The sequence below is a fragment of the Taurulus bubalis genome (assembly GCF_910589615.1).
Source record: "Taurulus bubalis genome assembly, chromosome: 6".
Taxonomy (NCBI): Eukaryota; Metazoa; Chordata; class Actinopteri; order Perciformes; family Cottidae; genus Taurulus; species Taurulus bubalis.
In genome coordinates, this window is record NC_136594.1 from 7,177,457 (window position 1) to 7,196,687 (window position 19,231).

Below are 19,231 nucleotides of genomic sequence, written 5' to 3' on the forward strand. Positions count from 1 at the left end.
AAAAAGGGACAACAAACCGAGATTTTTTTTTTTTTTTTTAAAGAGAAAAAATAAAGTATTCTGATGACCGGATGTGCCGGTTTCTGAGGTAATAATAGACCACAGATCCCCCTGAGGCATGTGCTAAAATTAGAAATGAGGTGAAAGAGCAAAGTCGGAAGAAAAATCCAGAGATGGGACACAGTTTTATCCCTGGTTCCTCATTGACTCCCATTACATCCCTTTAAGTACAGCTGTATTCTGTGAAGACTAAACATTTAAAAAAGGTTTTAGGTCATTAAAATGTGGGCCAATAAGACAGCTGGATTTACAGTGTCCTATGAAACCTTTAAATGTCTTACACCAGAGATGGAAAACCCCTCCCAACTTTATTTTGCAAATCAGCTTAGTTCAGGGTAAATACAAATCTATAGGCGGCTCAAACAAATTGTGCTTCCGAGCTGTGATCACATGCAAAACAGGCTTATTTGTCAACATTCACATCAAGTATCTGGCAGAGTTTATGCAAATAATGTAGCCAACTGGACCATAACCCCCACATTCAGTTAAAGCCTTTCTGGCACACATTATAGTTAGTGTTATTGGGGGGCAAACACAAACATACAACGGGTTCCCAGTTTCACCAAAACAGACCAGAGAGAAAGCAGTTCAGAGTTACTGTTTATTCAAACAAAAGATGGAATATTATTGAAGCAATTACAGCAATCATTTTTATTCAGTTCTTCATTCAGGTTTGCGTGAGGATAGCGGTCATCTGGTGTAGGGGCACCTGAAAAGAGACAAAGACGGATCAGACCAGAACTAATAATGCATGGACAACATGGAAAAGTTTATCATTGTAGCCTCAGATAAAAGTTAGAATCAGGAGCTAAAAGCTCTCATACGAGGTGTCAGAAAAGAATTTTGGTATGTCCTCATTGGCTGTTATATTAATACGCAACAGAGACCAACTTACCATTCAAATAAATGAGCACCAGTCGCCAGCAGGACCATTTCTTCAGTCTGTAAAATAAAGTATTGGTTTTAAGTCACATAAAGAAGCTACCATAAGCATCTACAGTAGGAGCCTCTGCAAAAAGCTAGAATTATGAGCTGGAGACCAGCTCTCATAGGCGTCAGAAAAGTAATTTGATAATTGTCATCACAGGATGCAAGTTATTATAATGCCAACACACAGCATAGACTCACCAGCAAGCAAAACGAACGAGAGCAAACGTCAAGAACTTTGATCTCGGGACCATTCGAACCCCGGCAGCCTCTGGTCTGTAACAATTAGGGGAGAAAGGTATTTATTTTTTTACAGTGACATTTAAGGCAAAGCATGCACTGATTTAGTAATAACTGCGCCTCAGAATAAAGTTAGAATCAGGAGCTGAAAGCTCTCATACGAGGTGTCAGAAAAGAATTTTTGTCTGTCATCATTGGCTGGACTATTGATACGCAACAGAGACCAACTTACCATTAAAATAAACTAGGGCACCAGTCGTGGACAGGATCCTGTAGTTACTTTCCCCATTTCTTCAGTCTGTAAAAAAAAAGTCTAACGGTTTTAATTCATATAAAGAAACTACCAACGTGATCATAACCATACACAGTAGGAGCCTCAGCAAAAATCTAGAATCAGGAGCTGGAGACCAACTCTCATACGAGGTGTCAGAAAAGAATTTTGGTATGTCATCATTGGCTGTAATATTAAGACGCAACAGAGACCAACTTACCATTAAAATAAACTAGAGCACCAGTCATCGGCAGGATCCTGGAATTACTTTCCCCATTTCTTCAGTCTGTAAAAAATAAAGTACCGGTTTTAAGTCACAAAGAAACTACTAACACGCTCATAACCATCTACAGTAGGAGCCTCAGCAATAATCTAGAATCAGGAGCTGGAGACCAGCTCTCATACGAGGTGTCAGAAAAGAATTTTGGTATGTCATCATTGGCTACAAGTTATTATAATGCCAACAAACTGCACAAACTCACCAGCAAGCAAAGCGAATGAGATCTGGTTTCAGTAAGAACTTCGATATCTGAAACACGGCAGCCTCTGATCTGTAACAATTAGGGGGAGGAAGGACCGTATTAAAGAGTGATCTTTAAAGGCAAAGAAAGCACTGATGTACAAATAACTGCGCCTCAGAATAAAGCTAGAATCAGGAGCTGAAAGCTCTCATACGAGGTGTCAGAAAAGAATTTTTGTCTGTCATCATTGGCTGTACTATTAATATGCAACAGAAACCGATTTACCATTAAAATGAACGAGAGCGCCAGTCGTCGGCAGGATCCGGTAGATATTTTCCATTTTTTCATCAGTCTGTAAAAAAAAAAATAAAAAAAAAAATACCGGTTTCAATTCCCATAAATAACCTATCAACGTGATCATAACCATCTACAGTAGGAGCCTCAGCAATAATCTAGAATCAGGAGCTGGAGACCAACTCTCATACGAGGTGTCAGAAAAGAATTTTGGTATGTCATCATTGGCTACAAGTTATTATAATGCCAACAAACTGCACAAACTCACCAGCAAACAAAGCGAATGAGATCCGGTTGCAATAAGAACTTTGATATCTGGAGCATCTGAAACACGGCAGCCTCTGATCTGCAACAATTAGGGGGAGGAAGGACCGCATTAAAGAGTGATCCTTAAGGCAAAGAAAGCACTGATTTACAAATAACTGCGCCTCAGAATAAAGCTAGAATCAGGAGCTGAAAGCTCTCATACGAGGTGTCAGAAAAGAATTTTTGTCTGTCATCATTGGCTGTAATATTAATATGCAACAGAAACCGACTTACCATTAAAATGAACTAGAGCGCCAGTCGTCGGCAGGATCCAGTAGATACTTTCCATTTCTTCGGTCTGTAAAAAATAAAGTACTGGTTTTAATTCACATAAAGAAACTGCATGCTCATAACCATCTACAGTAGGAGCCTCAGCAAAAAGTTAGAATCAGGAGCTGGAGACCAACTCTCATACGAGGTGTCAGAAAAGAATTTTGGTATGTCATCATTGGCTGTAATATTAATATGCAACAGAAACTGACTTACCATTCAAATAAACTAGAGCACCAGTTGTCGGCAGGATCCTGTAGTTACTTTTCCCATTTTTTCAGTCTGTAAAAAATAAAGTACCGGTTTTAATTCACATAAAGAAACTACGTGCTTATAACATCTACAGTAGGCGCCTCAGCAAAATCTAGAATCAGGAGCTTAGACCAGCGCTCATAGTAGGTGCCAGAAGAGTAATTTGATTTTGTAGTCACAGGCTAAGTTATTATAATGCCAACAAACTGCATAGACTCACCAGCAAGCAAAGCAAATGGCAGTCCCGTCATATACATTTAATTGTTCAGTTTCAGATTCGGATGCAGATACTCACATTTGCTTGCATCCAGGGACGGCCATCTTCAAGGCAAATTCATTTTCTGGATTTCAATCCTCATGCAAATCATCCAGGTGCCAACTGCAGCAGGCCTCCATGTGACTAACTGGGAAGAAAAAAAAGGGAATGGGTAATTAATGTATTCCAGCAGCAGCAGTTTTAACCTTTTGTGGCCATTTTAAGATTTCATTCCCACACAAAATTGCTTTAAAACATGCTTTAATGAGCATATCTGATGAGTCTTTGACCTGCCATTTATAAGCACTCCCATGCTTGCATAGCTTGCATTATATTAGCATAATAGACCAGCTTCTACTATTCAGAAATACAATTTTAACTGGAATAAAAATGGAGGTTGAAAAGCCAGATTCATGTAGCTAGTCATTATGCAACACCACATTTCTATAAAAGGATAATTACACCAAGTTAGGGCGAAACAGTGACACAGACTTGTTTTGCGGACAAATGTAACACGTTGGATTAATTACCTAGTATAAACAATTAATGTTTTTTTTTAAGTTAGGCTTCTAAATGTCATGGTTAGTTAGTTTGAGGTGGAGGCACCACGTGGCAGCTCTGGCCTTTGCAGGACATCCACGTGCTGCCGTTTAAACCAACGCTGTAAGTTAAAGATCAGAACACAAGGTCCTCCGCATGTTAGCGACAGAATACTCACTTTCTTGACCGGTCGGGTTTCTTTCAGACCCGCTCTGGTTCTTTTTGCTGCCAGGGCCTAAAGTTAGCGTCTCTTCTTCCATGCTGCATCTGCTGGTGACTGGCACAGACTGTAGTGAAGGACTGTGTGACGCGTCAGAGGAAATGTACTTATACGGCTTCCGTCGAACGGAAGTCCCGCCTCTTCCTGGCCTAGCTACTCCGCTACATAGCTCCATTGCTAACTGCTAAACTTGCTACGTTTGTCGGACTTTCTGTAAAGCGGAGACGTCGTTATGGGACTTTCTGGCCGTGTTCTTGCTTATTGGGGACTTGTTGATGTACTGGGCAATACTAACTGGTTAAATAGTCGTTTAAATAAAGATAAAACAACGAGGATTGTGTTAGCGTTCATCAACAACATCTGTCAGAAGAAGAAGAAGAAGCTGTGCCAAAGCCTGGCGGGTTTGTGTTTAGGCCTTTTAGTTCAGATTAAAACCAAACATAGCGCTACAGCGCACAATTATATTTGGGGAGAACCGACAGCAGGGCTGCATCATGGGTTTGATCAAATACTGAGGTCCTGGGTCTAAAGTCCCCCAGTAGATACAGGAGAACAACCAAAACCCATACAGTGTTCTGATGATTTAAAAAGCCACTTAATTAAAATTCAGTTAGTTAGTTATTTAATTGTCCAATTATATTTGCTGCAGTTAGTATCTCTGTACATTATAGTCAAATGTTGTTTCAAAGCCTTCCCTACACTAGGTATATACTTTTGGTGGAAAATACATCAACTTTAATTAATTTGTTAGTTTTGCTTTTTGAGATATTACGTCTAAATTATATTGGAAAAAGCCCTGACAAATCCATTTTATATGTAAGATTTGTAAAATGTATACTCCTAATGTAATTTACAATGTAATATATTGCCAACCTAACCATACTCGGCTATTGTGACTGAATGGGAAAATGTGGAGGTTAAGTAAGTAGTAAGTAAGTAAAGTTTATTTATATTGCACTTATCACAGACAAAGGTTAAGGGTTTTATTCATCTAAAATTGGGGTTGCAGGAGAGAAAAAGTCTAAAAAATAGTTTCGGACAGTTCCTTAGAAGATTGGTCTAAAATAACCACATTTCAAGCGACATGTAAGGTTTAATTTATACATTTATTCCGATCACAGCTGTACAGGAATGCATCGTCACAGCAGAAACACAACCTAAACCCAACCATGGCACAACAGCCGTCACAACACATTCAGAACTCAACCATAAATGTACAGGCTCAATCAGCTCACCTCAATTCAATGTCTATAATTATCATCAATATTATTATTCACATAGAACCATCTGTCTCTCAAATATATCTTTGTTTTTTAAAGAGGATAAAAATACAATTGGACTCTTCATTGGGATGAACACTGGTGGTTGATCCACTGTCTGTCCTACATGGGGGACCACTGGAAACTGGGGAGCCGAGGAGGAGCAGATCCAATTTATTACAGCTTACAGAGGGGGCTTCTATGGGCTCGTACAAGGCTTCTCAATGGTTACAGGAGGACTGCAGACAGGGTGATTGATTTTTGGGGATCACATAGGACTCACAACTCAACCGTATAAGCTACTTTTGACATAACAGACACATAAGGAGTGAGGTTTCATAAGGAACCAGGAAAAAAAAACATTAAAGATGTTTGAATGAAAAAAAATAAAATAATCAAAAAATATTTTGAATGTATGAATAAACACTACCAAGGCACAGATAGATGCAGAGTTAACAAAACGGACACAGAGGGAGATAAAACGGAGGGGAGACAAGATAGAAGGTGGGCAGATTAGAGGCAGTTTCACTAACCAACACTAGAGGGAGCTCTAACAGCTGAAATACCCAGGTATATTATAAACTCTATGTATACTGGATGTACTATATAAAGCATTGAAATATAGGATTATCTTTTAAAAACACTGTTCACTGCAGCAGGACAAAAGGATACACCGCATGAGTGTGCTTGTATATATATGTGTCTTTGCATGTAAATGTATGTATGTAAATGTAGAGATTCATTTCCAAGCAAACCTCCATAGATGGAGCTAAACACCAACAAAGCAGAACACCAGCAAGTTAAAACCAATGTAGTGTGGGTGCGTGTTTGTGTGTTTGTGTGTATGTGTGTGTGTGTGTGTGTATGTGTATGTGTGTGTGTGTTTGTGCTGTATTGTCGTTCTGATCATTAGAATAACTACTGTACGAGTGGGAGGACATTGACATGAGCATCAGCAGGGACTACACACACTCGTAACGACAACAACGGCAACGATAACAACAGCAGCAACAACAACAACAACATGAAGAGAGACAACACACAGGTCAGGAAGTCCGGCTAACCACAATCCTCCATTTATACAGAAGAGAAATAGAGGCTACAATTCATCCGGAAAAACGCATCCTTTTGACATTGCAGGGAGTGGGACAGACTCAGAAAGCAGCCTGTCTTTCCATGTGCTTTTTAAAAACTCTCTCCGGTATCTCATCTGTTTGCATCTTGTCTGTCATCTTGTCTATCTATCTATCTATCCATCTGCCTGTCTGTCCGTCAGTTTGTGTGCTTATTTTTTATTTTATTTTTGCAAGCAATATGCTTATCTGTTTGCCTCCCTTTCTGACCGAGTTAGCGTCTCTGTCAGAGTCTGTAGAGATAAAAGGATGAGGAGAGGGGATTGTGCTTCTGGGTCCACACAGCCGTCTGAGGCTGGGCGGCGGCGACTCGCTGGGCTGCAGAGGTCAGAGGTTGTGTGGGAGCGGCCTCCTCGCATCGGGAGGCGTCCTAGAGCTACTGCACCAGACGAAGAGGACTCACTCCTCAGTATTACTGTACAAGGCTACATGAGAAGCGCTCACGCAGGAGGGACACGCGCCCAAACACACACACACACACACGCACACACACACACACACACTCAGAGCGCCAGCATCGAGCCTTGGGAGCGTTTCCTTGATACACCTACACATGATGGGGGGGGGGAGGGGAAAGGGCTTGTTGGAGATGAGACGTGGGCAGGGGATCAGTCGAGCATTGCATCCAGTTGGTCTGCCAAGTCGTCAAACATGCTGCCGATGTCGTCCAAGATGGAGACTGTAGCCTTTTTGCTGGAATGAGAGCTGAGGATTAGATGACAAAATAGGAAGAGTCGAGTTTTGAATGAGGCAGACAGAAGAAGATTAGAGACGTTAAGTGGAGAGTGTAAGCTGGTTTCTTAGTTAGCATTTTAGAGATCTTTTTATGATTAATGATGACCTCAATGTTCCTCCACATAGATAATAACATATGAGTAATAACATATGAGTAATACTTGTTTACTTGCTTCGCAGCAGTGTAAACAGGGAGTGGACACAACATTGACTGACAGTATTCACCTTTAAATTGAGATGTCAATTTAGTTTGCAAACAGTTGCCTGCAGCAGTTATGGAGAAACATTATCATTCATTTGTAGTCTTGCCTTCCACTCTTTTAGCTCTGTTTTCTCTCTACCACCTCCTGAGAGAAATATCTGGCTCTTCACCAGCTAGTGATAACGGTGTCTGTCTGCGGTTTGAGGCTGAGCCGGTATTGTACTGTCAGGTTTGAGGGCTTTGAACCACAGTGAGGGAAGCAAAACAGCTACGCGCCGGAAAATCCCAACAATGACATGGAACCTACTTTAAAGCTCAGTAAAGCCGACGGGATCTGTCGATTGAGATAATAATTATTTGTGGGTTCAACACCACGAGAGATCACATTGTCACAGCGTTTTCACATTGTTGTCAAAGTCATTATCCCAACAATTTACATTAAATCCAACCCCATTTTTGATAGCATCTAAAGGCTTTAACTGTATGTACATTCAGTAATTATCTCTATCGATGGTAGTTTTGAGTGGTGGCGGCGCAGCGAGCTACGCTGGATTCAAAGGCCCGATCACAGCTTCCTGTTCTCTACAACGCGTTACAGCTGCATGAAGTCACTGCTCATACAAGTCCTGCTGCCGCTGCTTCACGCTGACTTTGCCGTCCAGCAGCCACAGGACGTGTATTTGGTTGTTTGTGCTGTGAACAGACACAGCCGCTGCTCTTCAGAAGGGTTTAGAACCATAGTATTAAAACACACTTTGCGGTTACCACAGCAACCTAGGTTTTTTTGGCCAAATCCACCATGGTTAACGTCACGGAAGTCGGTATAAATACTCCAACCCCGTATCCGTCTGTTTGTTTTGACATAGGGCTTTAAATACTACAGTATGCACCAGCCTTGGCAACCGTTGCTGTGGCACAGACGCCAGCCAGAGGAACAAATCAGAGCTGAGATCAGAAAATGGTTTTAAATGGAGACAAAACGCTGAGCCACTGACCCAGTCGTGATTTAAAACGCAGCATGTTTTATCAGGTCTCTATAAAGTGTAAACTTTGGCTTTACACTCTTTAAACTTCAATATTAGATTAGATTATTTGCTTTCTTTTGAGGGGGAGATACAAAAATTGTTGCTGGCAAAGGTTTTGGTAGAGATCTCTTTCCATTGTCACTAAACCACAGTTGCACTTCCCCATAAAAATAGTTCCAGTGACTCTCCTAAAATACACATTCTCATTTTACGCTTCTGCTTTATTATTTCAGATTGTGTTTGTCACATACACAAACAATGTGTGTTGCAAATTACAGTGTGGCGTTCTCACAAAGGCTCAAATAAATCTCATGTTGAGTTTCATGTTGGAGGTGCTCCAAGACATTGTCTAAGATCTAAGAGAGCAGGACTTTAACTTCCATCCCACGAAACACTTGAACAATCCTCTCACTCGGCAGCTCGATTTCGTGAGGAAAAGCTCATTTATGCCAAAAAATGGCCCCGAGAGATTGTAGTTGGATGTAAATGGTACTTTCTATGGCAAAATCATATGATTAACTTCATAAATACTCACTCATTTTGTGTGTCCTCCTCTTTGATTTTATGTTCAACCGCCTGCACAGCTGCAGCCAAAGAGGCACTGGTCTCCTCCAAACGATGCTGCACCTCCTCCCCCTGCTCTGCTTCCTCTACTTGACTCTCCAGCTCCCTCAGATTCTCTTCCTCGACTTTCTTCCTCTCCTCCTCCTGCTCCTTGTGCCTCTTGTGCTCCCTCTCTCTCCTCCTCTCCTCTTCCTCTCGCCTCCTCTCCTCCTCCTCCTCCACCTCCCGGCATCCCAGCAGGTCAATGGAGAGGCCGGCGATGGACGAGCGGGGAGGCTTGACCGGGTGCGGAGAGGGCGTGGAGGGACTCTGGGCCGGAGACGGAGAAGTCAGGGGGAGTCCCGGAGAGAGGGAGGGAGCAGAGGGGGTGTCGGGAGCCGGAAGAGGGGAGGCGGGGAGCGGAGAGGAGGATTTCGCGGCCGGGGTAGGGCTGGCTGCAGCTGGGCTGGTAGCTGCAGGACTCGGGCTCATGGCCGACCCTGCTTTGCCTGGTTTAGGTGCTGTTGGAGGCCCGCGGGGTTTCGGGGATATAGGAGGAGGGACACGCTTCGGCTCTGGAAGGAGAGGAGAGAGAAATATGTCAGTTATCTTATTTTTTTTAAAAGCAGTCACTCACATATACAAAACCCGTAGGAAACCGGTGCTGAATACGAAGGCAGATTTGCCAAATGAAAGAGCTCTGATTAGTATTATTAAAGTATATGTCCATATTATTAAATGTATGTCCATTACATAACATGTCAAATGCACTATGCCAAAAATACTGAGATACTGCATCTGCTTGCATTTTTTGGGTTTGCTTTTCTGACTATTCTGACCCACAATCCTCTCTGAGCAAGGTGGTTCAAAGTTCAAGGTGCCATGTGAAAACAAAGCATTGCATTCAACAGTGCGTACTTTGTAAGGCCAGCTGCAGCATGTTCGAACAGATAAAAGAAAAAGTACGCAATTTGTAACGCAGCTTCTCTGTGTATGTTGGCGAGGCTCCTCCACTCACTCTCCCGCCTCTTTGCCTCACTGAAACCCATCGACTCATCAACCCCCAGCTCTTCACTGACTCAGCTGCAGTGCTGGTCTGACAATCCAGGCCAAGTCTAATAAGTATGACCCTAGTTGCTGTTTGTTTTCTTGCCTGACGATGACTGACTTTTTTTAACCTGTGCCTCAGGATCACCAGCCTGCATCCTCAGCCTGCTTCCACCATCCCCAGACCATCAGGCTAATCACTAATACTGAGAATACATGATTATTCATCAGGTAAAAGCCTGATCTGCATCATAATATTGACCCAACTAGTCAATGACCAAACAATTTTTAAAATGTAATTTAATATATTACTTGCAGGCCCACTTTATGTATGCCCTTTATGTAGTAGATAAAATGCATGCGTTGTTGCATGTTGTTGTTGCCCCTCTCCACATATACATTTATACAAATAGAAAGCTAAACTCAATGACTACGTACAAACTCCTCAGTTTAGTGTGTATATGTGTGTGTATATCTCACCAGGGCTCTGTGCCATTTCGGTACTATCAGGCCCGGGTATGGGGACCCTGCGAGTTGGGGTTGGGGGGTCAGCTTGAGCCTTCCTTGTGGTGACGCTTTGGGACGGTTTGGGTGATACCGGCGGCTTCAGAGACTTCCTGGCCTCCATCCACTCACAGCTGTCTCTGTTGGCCTCCGTCCTATCAGAGACCTCCGACACCGGCCTCCGCCTCAGGACCACGCCGCCGTTCTGCTGCGGGTCGCAGACGTTTTTCCGGCTACTGTCCGTTTGACCACTGGGAGAGCCCAATTGGTTATTGCTTTGAGTGACACTTTCTGTGTGGTCAGAGGTGCGCTGTCTCCTGCGTATGGTGTCGGAGCCTGTTGGCGTGGTAACAGCGTTGGCATCCCCGGATGGAGGCGCCTCAGAGTCTGTCGGCGGAGGACGCGGCCTCCTTCGGAGCGTCGCTGTGCCGTCTGTGATCTCTGATGCCGGGGAGACCATGGTGGAGCGGGGCCGAGGCTCTGGACGTTGCTGGGCTGGTTGCCGGGGTAACAGGTCGATCTGCTCACCAGGGAGGCCTTCCGGTCCACTGATGGTCCGACGCCGACTTAAGGCATCGTCTTCCTCAGATCCAAGACCGCCTGCACCTGGCTGCCGGCGAAGTACAGGCGGACTCACCTGAAGGTCACATGATTGTTACACATAATAACAAATGTTTTAAAACCAACCAATCACACACACACACACACACACACACACACACACACACACACACACACACACACACACACACACACACACACCTGTAGGTAGTTGGTGCTGCCTCCCAGATTCTTCGGCAAGGTTTTGGCTCCACCCACCATGGATGTCTCCAGCATAGCAGCGAGGCTGCGAACACTCCCAGAAGCCCCCTCTGATCTCTCCAGGCCTGCTGAGTCCTGAGATCTTAAAGCTGATCCCAGGCTGCCGCAGTCACTGGCTCGCCGCTCCCGGTAGGTCGGCAGCCCAAGTAGCCCCTCCCCCTGTCCTTCTCCCTCCCCGTCACCCCCGGTAATGGAAGAACAGGACCGTTTAGGTGGCGTTGGGGGTCGACCTTTCCGTCGGGGACGGAGGGTGACAGATGATTGGCTGCGGTTAACGGTGACATCGTTAGGGGCAGCGTGTGTGGAGCTGCTGCGGCATACAGTGGCGTATCTAGAGTCTGATTCTGAGCCAATTAGACTGTGAGTTCTCCGTCGCTCTTCCTCCACACTGGGCAGGCGGAGCAGCGGCACTGCGGGATCCGCCGCCGCCATCTGGGTGGAGGGGCGCGGCCGAGCCCTGGGGGAAGCCTGCTGGTTCCGGCCATGTGGGGGGGTTTGCGGTGGGGTCTGCGTCGGTGTGTGGGGAGGGGTCTGTGGATGCGGGAGACCAGGGCGAGGTTTGGCCAGCGGGCTGGGGGCACCGTCCCTCTGCTTCCTCACCTCCTTCCGGGGCTCTGAGTCGGTGCTGCCACCTGGGCTGGATGGAGGTGTGGAGGGGCTCTGAGGAGGCTCTGAGCTTCTTTCTCCCCTTTGTAGCTCCTTCAGTCTCTTCACTCCCAGCATCAGCTTCTTCTGATGGCCTGAGGCGAGGCAGCGGGGCGAAGAAGAGGAAAAGCATATATTTAGACTTCAAAGCTAGAAGAGACTATTTGTTACTGTTATCTTATACAAGTAACCATGAAATAGACCCTTTTAAATTTCCTGGAAAAAGAACAGGGACCCATTCTGCACTAGTAGCTATAATCAGTACATCTAACACAGAGGTTCCAATCCCTGGGTACCGATACTGGGCCTCGGAACATTTGCTACTGGGTCGCAATAATAGGATTCGGCAAGAGTTTCAATTTCATTTGGAAGGAAGTTTAATTGTAAAGAAATACATTTTATTTATAATTTTGTACTGTGAAGGTTTGATATGTTAAATAAAAATAAATTAAGTCAAAATATTCCAGATACAACAGAATTTATATTTATTCTATATGTTGTATAGCAACACAACACGTTTTCTAAGAAGTAGAGTGATGTTACGATGGACATTTCTGTTATTCCTAAGTTTTATCATACTTTCATTTACATTAAGTTAACAAAATCAAAGGCTCTGTATCTCTACATGCCGTGTCATTTTAATATTATATTCCCCATCTTAAAAATGTAGCTGTGTCTTACCGAGTTTAGTAATTCCAATCTCTTGCAGATCTTCAAGGCTGATGTCGGAGATAAAGTCAATGTTTTCGTACCCATTCTGCACCAGAACCTGGTAGTACTGACTGAGACCCAGGTGAGACAGCCAGTCTGCTAGATTGGCCTAAAACACACACGGGGACACACACAAAAGGGCACAATGTAGAAAGCCTGTGCACAGATTACAAGATACAGAGAAGAATTCCACTGCATGTTTGCAAGAGCTGCATGTCTAAATGTGTATATATGTATAACAATTGTTCTTGCAGTTGCCAAAGCTCAACATCTCCCCTTTCTTCTAGATTGTGTAATAATCGGAGAACCTTACAGGCTTGTGGTCTGGCAGCCAGTCTGTGGAGGGCAGCTTGCTGATCTCTGATGTTAACTTCTTTCGATGTCCAGGCTTCATGACCCCAATTCCCGTTAGGTCCTTCAACGCAAAGCACACTTAGTCACATGAGGAATTCATCACAACTACAGTAGATGTTTTTTTGTTGTCTCTTTTTAAACATTTTAATGCGTACGTTTGACATTTGTACAGGAGCTGCGTGTGATATGCCTGCAGGATTATTTTGCTTTTGATAATCTCTGATGAGTGTCCCCTGCCCCTAGGGGGTTTATGTCATACCACTGTGTTCGCGTCAATGCACAAACACAAACATACACACACACACACACACACACACACACTGGCACTAAAAACACACTCAAGGACAAACACAGGGTAGCGTTTATAGCACAGACTGGAACACACGGCCATGTGTGAACACAGGTATGTAAATGAAGCAGACAGAGCATGAGAAGTGACTGGTTGAGGCTCAGGACTCACACCGGGGGGTCAGGTGACAGAGACAGGAGGGTCATGATGACATCATCCACGTCAGTGGGGAGCTGATTTGAGAGCTGAGCTGGGCGGAGCCTTGACAGACAAGGGGGCGGGGCGTGAGGGGGCCAAGGGTCATGACCTTACCTCAGGGGTCATGCAGCTAATGGTGTCTAGATCATATCCCGCGGTGAGGAAGTGGGTGGTGTAGAACTGCAGCTGAAACTCACCCAGCCACGCCACTACTGCCTGCTTCTAGAACACAGAACACAGAACACTACTGCCTGCTTCTAGAAGAGTCCACAGGCTTCTTCTAGAGCACGGAACACAGACCTGTTCACATGAGGAGACTATATTGTAGAACACAACATAGCAGCCTGCTCTAGAACACGGGAGAGAAGACTGTTGTAGAGCACAACATGTGTTCTACATTGTAGAACCCAACCTGCTCTAGAACACGGGAGAGAAGACTATTGTAGAACACAACATAGCAGCCTGCTCTAGAACTTGGAAGAGAAGATTATTGCAGAACTCAGCATAGCATCCTGCTATGCATTCTAGAACACAACATGTGTTCTACATTGTAGAACATAACGTGCTCTAGAACTTGGGAGAAAAGACGGTTCTAGAACTCAAAATAGCAGCCTGTTCTAGAACTTGGAAGAGAAGATTATTGCAGAACTCAACATAGCAGCCTGCTCTAGAACACGGGAGAGAAGACTATTCTAGAAAACAACATAGCAGTCTGCTCTAGAACACGAGAGAAAACTATTCTAGAGCACAACATAGCAGCCTGCTCCAGAACACATGAGAGAAGACTATTCTAGAAAACAACATAGCAGTCCGCTCTAGAACACATGAGAGAAAACTATTCTAGAGCACAACATAGCAGCCTGCTCCAGAACACATGAGAGAAGACTATTCTAGAACACAACGTAACAGTCTGCTCTAGAACACGGGAGAGAAGACTATTCTAGAGCACAACATAGCAGCCTGCTCCAGAACACATGAGAGAAGACTATTCTAGAACACAACATGTGTTCTACATTGGAGAACATAACATGTTCTAGAACACGGGAAAGAAGACTATTCTAGAACACAACATAGCAGCCTGCTCTAGAACACATGAGAGAATCTTATTCTAGAACACAACATTGCAGCCTGCTCTTCTTTCAAGAAAATTGCACATAAACTTCCATTGTAATCCCAAAATGTAACCCTGCTCTACAACAGTCAGGAGAGAAGTCACCAGCGAGGAATGGGAACCTGCTACACATAAGAGCAGACCTGCTCAGCATGTCAGTTTGCCTGTAGCGTACAGACCAATAACCAAGGTGCACAATGCCAGCACACATTTAAAGAACAATACTGCCATATTTATGCTCCAGAACATAGTAGTAACACTGTCAATGTATTTCCCTCAAATACACATCACTAAGAGTTTGTGAGAAATAATATTTTTGGGTTGACCATTGCTTGCTATATTTTGTGAATTAATTTAGTTTAAAAAAAAACGAGAACAACCAATCAAGATACGCTATTGATGTCTCTTCTCTGACAGAACACTGTTGTTGCGTGGCAACCAGTGGATGCTTGCTTCTAGAACACACAGAGAGAATTGAACCCTCAGCTTCACCGAACACACAGTGCTGGTTCTAGAGCACAGAGCGGCAGCCTGTGGGGGCGTGGTGTCTCAGTGTGGTGTGAGGACAGGGGGCGGGTGGAGGGACAGAAGGCAAGACAGAGACCGACTCCTCAATGTGCCTGTCTCGCTGCCTGTCTCCATGGTGACACACTTGCATGCCCATCCTCAGGGTGTCATCTGTTCAGGTTCGACACAGCCACCATGGCGGACGACCTCACTGTGCCCACTGAACACACCCTTGTAGATTTCTTTCTCTCAAACCAAAGCACTGGTTGAGAGGAAACGAGAGTGACGGAAAAAGGATGCTCCAGAGTGAACCAATCTGCCATCCAAGAACTCACTTTCCCATCATCCTCTTCTGCCTTCCGCTCAAAGGACCGCTGTTCATGAGCTGTGCAACTGGAAGAGCCTATGGGTGGAGGGGAAAAGGTGAGACGAGGGAGAGAAACAAGAGGGGAGAGAATAACATATATTAGTTTTAGCAGTAAAATGTTGTTATTTCACTCTTTTGTAGTTTTGTTAATTACAATACATGTTTACATAACCATTTACCTATTAGTTTGTATGAATACAGTATGTAATAATGCTACTATGGGAGTGAATAACTCAGCTAAGCCCGCCGCCTGCCCTTCCTCTGTGGGTGTCCAACTGGATAGCTAATGGCTTATTTAATATTAAAACTATTACCCCATAAAAGTCCTGCATTGAAATGTCTATTTCAAGTGAAGAGAGATTTAGGTTGGCAGCCAATATAACTCACTTAAATTTACATAATGTCTTTTCAAGGTTGAGCTTTCAATTCTCGTATAATGCTGGATAGTTTAATGAATAATAATTAATCATATTTGAATTATAATATATATTTTTTAAATCTGAATCTGCAACGTAACCATTAACATCTCTCTGTCAGGTGTATGTAGTAATACAACGTGCAGAGTAAAATGCATATTTATTACTCTAACTGGGAATGTTAGTATTGGCAGTAATAGAAGAATCGGTACTCTTTTTAATTAATAATACAACTTTTGATACAGCACAGTAAAAGTCCTGAATTCAAGTTTTCACTTTAAGTAAAGAGTGAAAGAGAGGCATTATCAGGACAATGCTCTTAAATGGACATAGAGCAATGCATTTTTAATATCAAAGCACCAATAAATCTATAGCTGTTTGAGGATCTTGTAGTTGGGGACCCCAGGCTCAGGTTGCCTACTTTAACCAAAGGCAAAGTCTGAGAGCATAGTTTACCTGTAACTGATATACACAAAGACACATGTCATTTACAAAGGATAGTGAGCTAAAAATAGAAACAAGTACTGCACTTCCTTGTTCACCACTTGTTTCCTTATAATTATTTGCTCAAACCTTTGCAGTTACTGCTAGTTAATTATTTGCTAAATGAACCGCTTCGTATCAATTATTCCTCCTCTGAAAACAATTCTTATGAGTACTCTGTTATAGTAAATTACTAACTTAAGGAAAGAGGAAACTGAACTGGTTCCCTTTTGCAAAGCCAAGAAATTGCGTTATCTAGTGATTAAGTGCAGTCTTTGAAGACGAGAAGCAGTGGAGGAATTAAATGAAGCCTGATTTATATTGCCTGTGTAGTCCGTCATAATTATTTTGGCAGTGTTCGGGGTTGGCTGGCTCTGTGGTGCTGTTTTAACACTACACTTCCCACGTAGCACTTAAAGCAGTAGAATGACAGCAGACTAAAATATGCTAATTTCTTGCTTTTGTCAAAGTGAGATGAATTCAATTCCAAGAATTGAGAAAAAAACGATCGTGTCTGATATGAACAGACAGGTGGTCTTTAAAAGGGCCGAGTTGACCAAAAAAAATGAAGAAAGAAATGATTCATAAAAGCAGCGATCAAAACAATCCCTGAGGCACCTGTTGTGCTTTGATCACAGCCTTGATCTTGTTCAATTGTTGTCACTTTACTACAGAGAGAATGTATCCCCAGTGGTATATTTATTTGTATTAGGAAGTCAAGACTGACTTTGTTGTATCTGCACAAGCCAGCAGTTGAACAGACTTTTACATTCAATGGAAAATGGCACAAATCATCAATTCAAGTAAAACCAAAGCTTTTTATGTGGTGTTTGTGAGAGTTTGTGTGCTTACTGGCTGACTGCTCAACAGACTGCGACTGCTCCAAGAGATGCTCCTTGGCTTTGACCGACTGGGCAAGCACAGTGGCCAGCAACTAAAACACACACACACACACACACACACACACACACACACACACACACACACACACACACACACACACACACACACACACACACACACACACACACACACACACTCTCAAAATGAAACATTTACTCAAGCATAATCAATCCCATCCAAGATGTCACTTGTGACTCAGCTCAGAGGACTAAGTGCACATAGATTCTGGCTTCTGAACTTCTTCCGAATGCATTTCCTGCAGTTTAGCAAAACCGACGCAGCAGAAATCCTTGAATAAATACTTCTTAAAATAGATGATGTCCTTCCAGTGTGATGTGGGAACACCATCCAATTTGGCTAATTGCTGATTTACAATTTTTTTAAGGTAATACCTAAAAATAAACTAGCTATTTCCACTGTTAAAATAAAATGTAGAGACTGCTAAAGGTGTTAGAGAGCAGACCTGCAGGGTGACATCACAGGTTATAAAGTGAAAGCACACCAGACAATGGAAGAAAAAAAAAACATCCTGCGCAGCGATAAAATGCACTAAAGACACTTCACTATTTTGAATCTGTCGGGCAAGTTCATGCTGCTTTGGAAGCCAACTGCATGTGATATTGATAATTTGTTTCCTTCAAAAATAATATTTGTGTTCAAATACCGTGCACGGTTTAAAAAAATAAAAAAGCATTTTACAGGTGATGTTTACATATCTGACAAATTAATACTAAATACAAGAGTATAAGGTTACCAAAACTATAATTAAATGATGTGTAGCTGATGCCAAGCCAATCACGTTTGAGTTTGTAGTCAAGGACAAGCTTTACGCGCATATTTTAAGATATACTTTGTTCATACACCTGTGCTGAAAGGGAGGTATACAGTACAGTAGCTGTTACAGTTTGTCCAGGAAGAAAAGGTCGACATTGGCACTTAGAGGCTTAATTTCATTGTGTGATTGATACAAAAAAAGACAAATAGGAGGCCACCATCTTGATGCACCTGTTCATACGGTTAAAAAATATAATCTCTCCACCGGAAGAGAAAACTGAGCAGGTAGCAGATTTGTGGTTAACCTGGTATTATCAGGAAACAAACACAGGTTTGTTTCCTGACAATGTTTTGCTGTTTCCCAGAAACGACGTGCTTGTTGTTTTGTAAAGACCCAGCAGCAATGTGACGGAAACATGTGCAACTCATGGCACACACAAATATTTGCAGAGAGTGTCTTACCTTCACCCCTTCAGCTTGTGCGTGCAGGCCTGGAGCGTTAAGCCCGTGTGTGTTGACTCCTGGTGTGAGTGCCGGGTGTGGACTGGGCGCCGGGTTGGTCAGGACATGTGTGTTTCCAGAACTCTGCAAGCTGCTGGTTGACCGAATACTGCCGATGCTCCCCACACTGCCACTGCGCTCGCCGACTACCACACACACACACACACACACACACACACACACACACACACACACACACACACACACACACACACACACACACACACACACACAGTATGCAGTATTAATTATATAGAGAACTTTCCTCAAAGACATAGTTTCACACTGTTACCCGAGCACACGCTTGTGAGTTTACCTCCCAGCGGTTTGCGTAGCACCCAAATGTCCTCATTGGCGCCGCTCTGCTGTCCCAGAGTTGGAGACCCTTGAGGACTCAGCTCTGCAGTCCGCGAACCTGTCTCACACACACACACACACACACACACACACACACGTTTATGACTGCTGCTATTTTACCCTATTTAAAAGAAAAAGTTCTTAAAACCCCAAAATGCAGTAACTAATCTAAACTATGCAGCTTCACAGCCCATATGATTATACTGTAAGTGTTGTTTAGTTTCATATATGAAGGATTTTATGTCTAT

The 19,231-nt window shown here is 43.4% G+C and overlaps 1 protein-coding gene and 1 long non-coding RNA gene across 2 annotated transcripts in view; both read right to left on the reverse strand.

The window, feature by feature from the left end:
• Window positions 1–646: 646 nt before the first annotated feature.
• On the reverse strand, window positions 647–4,170 carry LOC306737676. The gene is made up of 12 exons (XR_013771003.1): window positions 4,056–4,170; window positions 3,377–3,485; window positions 3,046–3,111; window positions 2,794–2,857; window positions 2,522–2,599; window positions 2,245–2,311; window positions 1,981–2,049; window positions 1,719–1,784; window positions 1,460–1,525; window positions 1,189–1,263; window positions 956–1,002; window positions 647–769 (listed from the first exon to the last, which is right to left on the reverse strand). It is a non-coding gene; the product is annotated as an uncharacterized lncRNA (long non-coding RNA).
• Window positions 4,171–7,097: 2,927 nt separating this feature from the next.
• LOC306738495 (caskin-1) overlaps window positions 7,098–19,231 on the reverse strand; it is a gene marked incomplete at both ends in the record, with an annotated part of 30,363 nt that continues 18,229 nt past the window's right edge. Inside the window, 11 exons of the mRNA XM_079220353.1 lie at window positions 7,098–7,182; window positions 8,987–9,569; window positions 10,522–11,182; window positions 11,308–12,107; window positions 12,694–12,832; window positions 13,037–13,138; window positions 13,679–13,786; window positions 15,518–15,585; window positions 17,301–17,382; window positions 18,588–18,772; window positions 18,943–19,041. Of these exons, the coding sequence (XP_079076479.1) occupies window positions 7,098–7,182; window positions 8,987–9,569; window positions 10,522–11,182; window positions 11,308–12,107; window positions 12,694–12,832; window positions 13,037–13,138; window positions 13,679–13,786; window positions 15,518–15,585; window positions 17,301–17,382; window positions 18,588–18,772; window positions 18,943–19,041 (2,912 nt within the window). The remainder of the gene's footprint in view (window positions 7,183–8,986; window positions 9,570–10,521; window positions 11,183–11,307; window positions 12,108–12,693; window positions 12,833–13,036; window positions 13,139–13,678; window positions 13,787–15,517; window positions 15,586–17,300; window positions 17,383–18,587; window positions 18,773–18,942; window positions 19,042–19,231) is intronic.